Source organism: Ostrea edulis, chromosome 4 (assembly GCF_947568905.1).
Source record: "Ostrea edulis chromosome 4, xbOstEdul1.1, whole genome shotgun sequence".
NCBI classification, from domain to species: Eukaryota; Metazoa; Mollusca; class Bivalvia; order Ostreida; family Ostreidae; genus Ostrea; species Ostrea edulis.
Window position 1 is genome coordinate 28,759,710 of NC_079167.1, and position 11,413 is coordinate 28,771,122.

At 37.1% G+C, this 11,413-nt stretch overlaps 1 protein-coding gene across 17 annotated transcripts in view; it reads left to right on the top strand.

Annotated features, from left to right (window-relative positions):
* LOC125668449 (lymphoid enhancer-binding factor 1-like) overlaps nucleotides 1–5,376 on the top strand; it is a 60,779-nt gene extending 55,403 nt beyond the window's left edge. For 10 of the 17 annotated variants that reach the window (XM_048902625.2, XM_048902627.2, XM_056162165.1 and 7 more), the window contains 2 exons: nucleotides 406–499; nucleotides 2,017–5,376. In XM_048902625.2, coding sequence (XP_048758582.1) covers nucleotides 406–499; nucleotides 2,017–2,428 — 506 coding nt within the window. In that variant the 3' untranslated portion in view covers nucleotides 2,429–5,376. Of the gene's footprint in view, nucleotides 1–405; nucleotides 500–1,108; nucleotides 1,167–2,016 lie in introns of all 17 variants that reach the window. The other 7 variants (XM_056162176.1, XM_056162173.1, XM_056162175.1 and 4 more) reach the window with 3 other exon arrangements.
* The last annotated feature ends 6,037 nt before the right edge of the window (nucleotides 5,377–11,413 follow it).

Genomic DNA, 11,413 nt, shown 5'->3' on the forward strand with positions numbered 1-11,413 from the left:
AGTAAAAATGTAAAGTCAGCTCTTTAAAATGTATTACAGTAAGTTGTATAAATGGACATTACTGTAGCAAAGAAGGAGACAAAAATCTTTGGAAATGGGTTATTGAACCTGGGACCCCTGCATTACTAGTAAGGTGATCTAACCACTGAGCTACCCAGGTCAATATATAAAGTATGGCAATATTACTACAATATAAAATTCAAACCTATTTTGGAAATCATACAAGAACTCTTCATATCAAGGAGATGAAAAAATAATGTTAGAAAAAATATCATAAATGTCGCATGTGTCCTTAAGAGATGATAATTGGAACTGATCAGTTATTTTCATTAAGTCTGTGCATGCATGGATTCCGGTGCTATTTCTCATAACAAGTTTCTGAGTGGAAACTTGTTAAATTGATAGGTATTCTGTATTGTCTTGCAGACTGTAGCAATCCTAAAAAATGTCGAGCTCGGTACGGGGTAGATCAACAGAACCAGTGGTGTAAACCCTGTCGGTAGGTACTTCATTCTGGTGGGGGGTTATTCTCATTCTACAGTATGTCAACATTATGAAACAAATCAAATCTGGTTTTTGATTTGAAGATATTTCTTAACTCTTGTGTAGCAGCACAAAACTTACGAGGGTAAAATGGTGTGCATTTTTTAACACCATTTTTTTTTCTCTCTCTCTCAAAAGATATCATGATGTAGGGTTTCTTTTTTTTTTACTAGTAGATTTTTACATTGTATGCGATTGTTTCTTATGAATGGGTTTTACCTTTAACATCTCTAGATTTCATAAATATCAGTTTTATCTTGGAATGCTTATGATAACTTTCGATGCTCTACATTCATTTTTATGTATGTTGGAGGCTATTTTATTGAAAATATTATCTTCATTGTACAATATATATTAATCTTAACATTTTCAAGTTTATCAACCATAAATTATTCCTTTCAAACTTCAGCATTAAGACTCTTTATATATATTTCTCAATATTATATTGAAATTCTACAAATTTTGAAATAGATCGCATTCTTGTGACAGTGTATCTCTTGGACTCATCCATATCCCCTAATTCTGGTCTGTTCTGAGAGAGCCTGTAGGTTTTATATCATTTCAGGTCTTTGCATGAAAATTCGTGCGAAACAGCAGATGTAAAACCGTCAAATCCTCCAGAGGTATTACAATATTCAAGTTAATCAGAATGCCGCTTGTATCAGTATGCAACTTAGACACACTACACCGCAGCCTATATGCATGCTCTACCATTTTTGTATGCAGCCTACAATTAATGCTTCAAGATTTTTTCCATCCTTTGCAGGACATTTTTACCAATCATGCATCGCATTTACTCATCAGCTTAGTAAAATTTGCATGTTGCCATAGCAACAGGGAGCAGTCATTATGCATAGATTTTTTTTTATCTTTTATATATGTATGCTGTAGATTAATAAAAGTTTTATTTCTTTTATGTGTGACAATATTTGATTCTGAATTTTCTTGTTATGACGTTTGCTTTTGATGTTTATCTGTATTTAACCAAGAGAAAAAATTGAATTGCTTTTTTACTTAATTTACATCTCAGTGCTTTAACATTGCGGTATGGTATATGCTGATTATTATGTTACTTGCCAGAAACCTTTTATTTGTTGGAAATGCGTTTTCCACCTGCTTTATCTAATTAGTTTGTTGTTTTTGAAACAGTTGTTATTGCATTGCAAGCTGAAATGATTATGTAAATTAGTTGTCTAATGGAGGCAATAGTAGAGACTGTTTCATATGCTTTATCATGTTATGTAGTCATCATAATGTATTCACAGGCATGACCAAAGGCTTCATTGAAAATTTTAGTATTTTTACCATGAATTTAAACACATAATTTCAGCACATTTTAAGGAAAGAAAAGACTGATAAATACCTCGTTCAGTCAAATAGAATTTCAGAGTCATGATCGAGTTTGGTTTTGCATCCTTCAAGGAGGGTAAAATTACTTTATCTTGTAGTGATATGTTTACTGTTTATTTTCAGGAGGAAGAAGAAATGTATTAGATACAGGGTGGATGAGGACGGCAATGAGTATTTTTATGATGGCGATGACATATTAAGTGACAGTTTTGCTAACGAGGACTCGGTGAACGACAGCGATTCCATGACAGGAAGTCCCATGTGTCACTCGGTGACCAGTGACGACGCGTTCTCCTCGCCATCAAAGACTTTCTGTCGAAACTCACCCTCTCCATTAAATCTTGCTGCCAGGGCTGGTGGGCGACTGGATCTGTCGACGCCGAGTGACGACAGGAATGGACTGTTACATAATGCAGGCCATCAGAGGTCTGGGGAGTTGGAGGAAGCATGTCAGGAAATGGACGATTTAGATGTTACCCTTACATCCACCCCTGTCAAATCGCATCATCGGAATAATAACATACCAGTCACTTAAAGATACAAAACCATGGGATCAATGTTTTTATTCTGTAAATAAAACATATATTTCTATTTTTAAATCAATATCATCAATCATTAGGTGTGAAAGTTTTTTCCTTTCAGATGATTTGTAAATATCATGAATGAATTCTCTCCTTGTTCATGAAGCTGCTGAACGGCATAATAAGCAATTGATCTCGTGCCATTTAGTGTGTACCTCATTTCTCAAAGAGTACACTATTTCCGTCTCAGTGCACATGCTCAAGCTTCCCAGACCACAATCCTCTGCACAACATGGAATCTGTGTGTGGATTTTTAAATGGACCCATATGAACAAATATTTTCCTCTGGTGAGTTGGAGGGAATTGTGATTGTGATTACGTAGAGAGAATTATCACATAGAAAACCATGCCTTTTTTAAATGTGAGGTCGTGTGTAACAGTTGTTCATACTATCATGAGATTTTTGTTTTTCTTTTTATATATAAATCTATCTATTTTAGGATAAATGATACAAAATAAGTTCAGATGTTTGTACATGAGAGTAGAACTGAACTTGCCTTAACATGTCCATTTGTTGTGATGTCTGAATTATCTCCCCTTCACTGTTGCTGGTGTAGTATTACTATGATATGTGTATTTTATTTGAGAAGTCGTTAACTATACACAAGTAGTCAATCCATTTATCACTTTTTCAGGTTTATATAGTCTTACTCTCTTGATGTTTTCAGTATTTTTTCTTTAAAACTGTGTAACTTTTAAGAAATGTAATGCATTTGTTTTTCTCTGTCTGTTATTGTACTGATTTTCAGTTCAGAGTTATGCTCCTTTCTTTGACCTCCAAAATTTGATACAGCATCTCTGTATATTGAATTTCACAGTATAGAAATATTGATTTGTGATATTTTCTTTATTAACTACTTACAGAGATCTAACGACACAAATTTATATATTTGTAAAGGCAAGTTGTATGTTTCGTATTCCATCCATCCTGAGTAAGTTGTCAGTATGCGAATTTCATATAGTGGCTTAGTGTGTGAAAATCTACCCTGTTGTAGTGATGTTTGCAAAGTTTTATTCGTGACAGAGAATTATTATTTCATATTAAATATTGTCAGGTAATGAATGATACTGTTGACCACAGGAGAATTAATTTGGTGCATTTTAAAGACATTCTCAAGTGGTATCATTTATTTATTTTATAGTATCACTAGTTTATAACAATCTACAAATGCACCTATTTTATATACATGTACTAGAATGAATGCATTTAGACTGAATATCCAGGGGAGGCATTACTTTGGAAAGAGGAGAGGGGTGGGTGGGTGGGACTGATTTCACATTGGAGCAGCAATATTCAAACCACATTTGCAAAGCTGAAATGTGAGCCATTCCACAATCGACGTACACAATCCACACAACCTTCACATTTTGTAAAACACATTGTACAGTTGTGTAAATTCTCAAAGAATTTATGTATTTCATTTATTCCTTAAATATTTAATTGAGCCCAAAGTGAACAAAACTTTACATAGGTTGTAGAGTCCAATGTTTTGTGCGATTTTTTTTTTTTTAATGATTTAAGCACTTTTAGAAGAAAAATTCTTTTTGGAATTAAAACAGCAAAACTGCAGCTTTCTTTTAATCTAAATGTTATTTTTGAATTAATGTCATATGTTTAAAAAGTGCAATACTCGATATTCAGATTTAGTATACATGATATATTGAAAATGACATTTTAATTTACCCATGAATTTCTCATATTGTTGTCATCTGTCAAACTTAATATGTTCATTTCAAGCAGAAATCGTATATATTTTTTAATCTAAGAAAAGTTGATGAGTTATGAATGTGGCTGTAGAAATCACTTTGCAAAGAAACCTAAGTAATTTTTAAAATATATGCTGTTCAGATTGAGAACATGGACAGAGGAAGATGGCCCGGGCTCGAGAGTGGCACTTAAAAATACGAGAGCTTAGTCTGCTTTTTAAATGAATTAGTTCCTTTTGTTTATTTTCTTTCGTCACAAAGTGACATCAAAATCCATGTTTTTATAGTGCTATTTTAAGCAGTATATTTGTTGTTTGATTTGCACCAAATAGTATGATGTACTTTTCATCAACAAGTTACGACTTCCAATTTACTTTGCATTTATTATCTCCCTTCCCCCTGCTGCAAAGTGATTAGGTAGTTTGATAGTTCATTTTTAAAAGATTTTTTTCCTGGGTAACATGTATACAATGTGCTTCAAGAGTTGTATATAATGAATTTCAGAAATTTATATGTAGATACATGATTAGAATAATGACCATTATAGAAGTAAATTTAAAGTTTCCATTATTGTACGTTTTAGACTATTTAAAAAGAAAATAAATTATATGACATATTTTGCATATATTTCAGAAAGAGAAGATTTCTTTTCGATCTCTGTACCCACAAACTTACACAGTTGTAGAATTTGGTGTAGTTCGTGATGTAACAAAATATTTTAGTGAAAGTTAACAAAAATTCAAACTTCAACACTCGTGTAACCTATCTGTTGCCCAACACAGGCTGTATGAAGATGAAGTGTATGCATGTGTTTGCTTGTGAAGCCAAAATTGTCGTTTTATGATTTTGTGTCATTTTTTTTTTTTTACTGCCGAATTTTTTGTTAATGAATTTTATCAGCTCTGTTTTTAACTACTAGATTGTATGTGAATAGCAAACCAATGTTTACATCATTTTGTGTTGCATATAAGACAAAGAGTTGTATATCTAGTTGAAATTGTTCAACTAGAACTGGTGCTTATTATTTCATTTGCTTTTTCACCTCTGAGGTAGCATTGTCCTGATAGAGGTGTCCTTGACATTTCCTAGGTGTCACTCTCGATGACTTATATGACATCTTTTTGATACATTTGACTTGTGTATTTATATGTTAAAGCATTTCTTGTTTCTGTAATAAACCTAAATTGAAACTGAATTTAATGTTAAAATTGTGTTGCATTCTTTGTCATCATATGTTTCAAATTATCCTCAGTGAAATTTTTGGGGGATTGATTGAAGCTAAAGTCTATGATGATTTGAAGGAAATGGGTATAGGTCTAATAGGATATACTGTGTACCTGATCAACTTGAAGGACCTAGGCTTTGTAGCATTGAGCTCTGCTGACTAAGATATAGAAATATATATTTATATCCACTAATTTTGCTAAGTGCAACTCAAGTCAAAACTGGCAATTCGCAGCTAGTTTTTTGCTGGATCTCATATATCATAAAATAAGAGGAAGAACATTATATGAGTGAAATAGAAATATATATACATTAGTGAGGTATCAAATCTCTGGCCTTTGCAGCCAAAAATGGTGGGAAAAGAAATGGAATTTGTCTTAAAACCACAGGCCCACTTCCTCATAAATTTTGAATGATATATGCTTGTGCCGGTTGTAAGTCTTTTTGTGTGCCTTTGTTAACCAGTACAGGTAAAGTACTTTAGCTTCCATGATACCAAAGACTGCTTCTGCATGATACAAAGCTCTGCTTGAACAATGATAACGCACAGGTGTGCTCCATAACATTTCGGTAATATAAGGGCATGCCTGCGTTCCAGTAACATTGATCGGATGATGGGAAGGAATTCAGTGGGTGGGGGACTCCAGATTGGGCAGCTGAACCGGTAACGAGAAATGCTCATTTTTCTCATGAATTCACGAATAAGAATTTTTGTGGCGTCATAACTGGATAATGGCGTCATAGTAAAATAAATTTTAAAAAGAGGTATCCAATATAACCTAGCTGAGTATGTTAGTACCACGACTGTTGAACTGAAGGTGTGGGTTTGAGTCCGGCGGGGGTTTTAGGTATTTTTTTTCCAGATTGCTTTCTAACGAAACGGCATTTTTTTTTTTACTAAATAAAGTAATAAATTTGAAAGATTTCAATATCCTCCACTTTTCTTCCATATCAATCTCTCGTGTAGCATTCCTCCTTAATATTCCTGATTTAAAATAAAACAGCCTTTCTAAGTTTTTGATTAGTATTTCAACTATTTGCATAAAACTTTTTTTTTTAAATAGCTGCTGTACATCACACGTATGCGGATCGTTTCTTTCCGTTCGGTTTACTAGTTGTGATTGAAAATTCGAATCATTTTACTTGGCCATAAGGGTACCATTCATTTTTTTTTTCTGCGCGGGATACAAACAGAAAGACCCCTGTAATGATGTACATTAGTATGGAATCCGGATAGGGCCACGTAGTTCACTATCGCACCATCGAGGTTTGGGTCGATGGCGCGATAATGCGATGACGATGGCGCGATGATGATGACGCGATGGTGCGATAGCGCGATAACGATGGTAAGATGGCGCGATAATGCGATAACGATGGAGCGATACTACGATGACACGATGGCGATGATGCGATAACGCGATACCATTATGCCATCGGTATCGCGTTATCACATCATCGCCATCGTACCATCGCGTCATCGTAGCATCGCTCCATCGCACTATCGCACCATCGTTATCGCATTATCGCACCATCTTACCATCGTTATCGCGCTATCGCACCATCGCGTCATCATCATCGCGCCATCGTCATCGCATTATCGCGCCATCGCACCATCGACCCAAACCTCGATGGTGCGATAGTGAACTACGTGGCCCTATCCGGATTCCATACATTAGCGGGTTTCCATTATATACAGGGTTACACCCACCCAATACTCTCACTTGGAGCTCAAAGGTTTTTAAAATTCAACAATGTTCAATGTTTTCAAGAAAAGTGTCGCTATCGTGTTTATATGGAATCCGGATAGGGCCACGTAGTTCACTATCGCACCATCGAGGTTTGGGTCGATGGCGCGATAATGCGATGACGATAACGCGATGGTGCGATAGCGCGATGACGATGGTAAGATGGTGCGATAATGCGATAACGATGGTGCGATACTACGATGACGCGATAGTATGATGGCGATGATGCAATACCGATGTCGTGATGGCATAATAACGGTATCGCATCATCGCCATCGCAGTATCGCACTATCGTTATCGCATTATCGTGCCATCTTACCATCGTCATCGCGCTATCGCACCATCGTCATCGCATTATCGCGGCATCGCACCATCGACCCAAACCTCGATGATGCGATAATGAACTACGTGGCCCTATCCGGATTCCATATGTTTATAAGGTCTACAAACGTGACACCGGTAGAAAATCACAGTTCGACAGATTTCCATAAGAAAAGAGGGATAACTCTATAGTTGGTTCGTTATCTTGCCCAGTCCAACCATTCCCAGTGTGTTGTCAAATACATTTTAAACAGAGGGTTAAAATATGACTAGGTATTTTTACATGTATGCAAAGGAGTGTTGTCGCACCTCTCTCTCTCTCTTTCTCTCTCTCTCTCTCTCTCTCTGAACATTGGGTTTTTAAATTTACACCATAAATATAATGATTTGTGAAGCACATTCAGTACAAGTACTCTCCTCTTTCTCCTTAAAACCAAACGTTCTCCAGTGGACACTTCTCATTAAAACCAATACCGATTTACCCCCCCCCCCCCTCCCCTCCCTCTAAAACCAATACCGATTTAGCCCACCCCTCCCCTCCCTCTAAAACCAATACCGATTTAGCCCACCCTCCCTCTAAAACCAATACTGATTTTACCCCCTCCCTCTAAAATTAATACTGCTTTAACCCCTCCCCTCTCTGTAAAACTAATACTGATTTACCCCCCTCCCTCTAAAACCAATACTGATTTAACCCTCCCCTCCCTCTAAAACCAATACTGATTTAACCCTTCCCTCCCTCTAAAAGCAGTACTGATTTAACCCCCTCCCTATAAAAGCAGTACTGATTTAACCCCCTCCCTATAAAACCAATACTTAACCCCCTCCCTATAAAAGCAGTACTGATTTAACCCCCTCCCTATAAAGCAGTACTAATTTAACTCCCTCCCTCTAAGTCCAATGCTGATTTAACCCCCTCCCTCTAAAAGCAATACTGATTTAACCCTCTCCCCTCTCTAAAAGCAATACTGCTTTAACTCCCTCCCCTCCCTTTAAAACCAATATTAATGTAACCCCTCCCTCTAAATCCAATACTGATTTAACCCCCTCCCCCTAAATCCAATACTGATTTAACCCCTCCCTCAAAATCCAATACTGATTTAACCCCTTCCCATCCCTCTAAATCCATCACTGATTTACCCCCCCCCCCCCCCACTAAATTTATCGCTGATTTAACCCCCTCCTCTCCCTCTAAATCCAATACTGATTTACCCCCCTCCCCTCCCTCTAAATCCAATACTGATTTAGTCCTTCCCTCATAATCCAATACTGATTTACCCCCCTCCCCTCCCTCTAAATCCAATACTGATTTAACCTCGTCCCCTCCCTCAAAATCCAATACTGATTTAACCCTCTCCCCTCCCTCTAAATCCATCACTGATTTAACCCCCTCCCCTCTAAATCCGTCACTGATTTAACCCCCTCCCCTCTCTCTAAATCCATCACTGATTTAACCCCCTCCCCTCTCTCTAAATCCATAACTGATTTAACCCCCTCCCCTCCCTCTAAAACCAATACTGATTTAGCCCCCTCCCCTCCCTCTAAATCCATCACTGATTTAACCCCCTCCCCTCCCTCTAAATCCATCACTGATTTAACCCCCTCCCTCGAAAACCACATAACTTATAAATGCTTTTTATGTAGCTCATTCCCCAAGAAACTTAATAGCTGGTAAAAAGTGTGCATTATAGAAACGCTCCTGGTTTTGAAATCAGAATCGAGTGTTGATTCAATACAATGTACGTATGTATACCTCCAAGCAATTTTATTAGAATGATTAACATGGATGTAAAGGAGGATTATCACTATACAAGAGAAACGAAATAGCGGGGTACAGAGTATTGCTCCCTTTAGTACTCCTGTTGATATTAGTACTGCTCTCTGTGGTACCCCTGTTGATATTAGTACTGCTATCTGTGGTACCCCTGTTGTGATAGATATTAGTACTGCTCTCTGTGGTACCCCTGTTGTGATAGATATTAGTACTGCTATCTGTGGTACCCCTGTAGATATTAGTACTGCTATCTGTGGTACCCCTGTTGTGATAGATATTAGTACTGCTCTCTGTGGTACCCCTGTTGATATTAGTACTGCTATCTGTGGTACCCCTGTTGTGATAGATATTAGTACTGCTCTCTGTGGTACCCCTGTTGTGATAGATATTAGTACTGCTATCTGTGGTACCCCTGTTGATATTAGTACTGCTCTCTGTGGTACCCCTGTTGTGATAGATATTAGTACTGCTCTCTGTGGTACCCCTGTTGTGATAGATATTATTATTGCTATCTGTGGTACCCCTGTTGATATTAGTACTGCTCTCTGTGGTACCCCTGTTGTGATAGATATTAGTACTGATCTCTGTGGTACCCCTGTTGTGATAGATATCAGACATACACAAACCTGTGTGTCCCAGGGAAGTTGAACTCACAAAAATGAGTGTGATTGACTAAACAAAAGGTTTTACTAAAGTTGGGAAAAGCTTATGAGCCAATGAGAGTTCCCTGATCCATATGTTAGTTTAGTTACAACAGTTTGAAGGGTGGAATTCTACAAACCCAGATTGTGATTTTGATAAAAGGTCAACAGTTGAGGTGAACATGCATAGTTGATTAGCTACTGTTTTTAAAAACAATCGTTGGTAAGAGAGAAATGGGGTCTATAGTTGCCTGGAGCAGTTTTGCCATCATTCTTGAATATAGGAGTGACTTTACTATGTTTCAAATTCAAGGGAAAGGTACCCTTAATTATTGATAGGCAAGTTATTGGTTTAGAAGGAATGCTTGCAAATTTTTAAAAGACGTGGTCCAACAAGATCTACATCAACTGTTACAGACGTGTTTCAGTATGTCCACCCCCCACCCACCCCAGAAAATATACAGAACCATAAATCCGTTTCACAAGTCCCAAAACGTGCAATGACTGTTCATTCTGAAAAACGATTACATGTAGTTTGATTTCATCCAGCAAAAGATGACACATATTCAAGTAAAAAATGGCTCTTTGCCGACCCCTTTTTAACAAGTCTGCGCTTTGAATTTAACGGAGATATATTTTTTGCAGCCTAATAGCCTTGATTGAATTTCATTTTATAGGATTTTTATTTCATATATTCAAATGCTCAGGAAGACAGAATTTAGTGGATTTTATTGAACAAAGAATGATCTAAAGCAAATGTACGGGCACCAGGGAACTTTACAGCATTCTTAAATTGACGTGGTGTTTTTTGTTTTGGTAGTATGGACAGAATTTTAGCTTATGTCCAGGCTCACCACACTAACAACAGTCTATTTTTCCGCCTTCGTGTTGATTCAGAATTGGAATTTGCGTGTTAAAAAGTTTTAAGATGTAGTCCTTTGGTCAGATAATACTGGAGCTGGTAATTATGCCAAACTACTTGTATACTTATCTTGTTTTGTTTAAGTCGGTAACAACTGCGTCTTGTTGAGGCATCATACAAGAAAAATATTGATATTCTGATTCCTTCTTCTAAGGTCGTTGATAATTTTTACAAAATCGTTTTCAATGACCCCCTGTCATGGTAAGATGCCACGTCATTTCCCCCAGCCTGAAAGACGACACTTTACAGGTTGATGTATCATATTTCTGCAGGTTTTTGCGTATTTAGCGAAACTAGCCCCTCTGTTCATTTGATTGCAACCTGCGAATTTTGATACGCTGAAGTATTGAAAGAGAACTCAGCTTCCTATTTTGTTTAGTATATCTCAGGAGTATCGTAGGTCTTGTTCGTTGAAGGCTTCACTTTAAAACTAATCCTTCCTCAATAAGATACATAAAGAATATCACACTCTATAATGTTGATCTCGGTCCCGGGACACTCGAGTCCAGGCCTTATACCCTAAAACCGATCCCTCTCCATCAGGGACCTTACCTTAAATCCCTCTCCATCAGGGACCTTACCGTAAATCCCTCTCCATCAGGGAT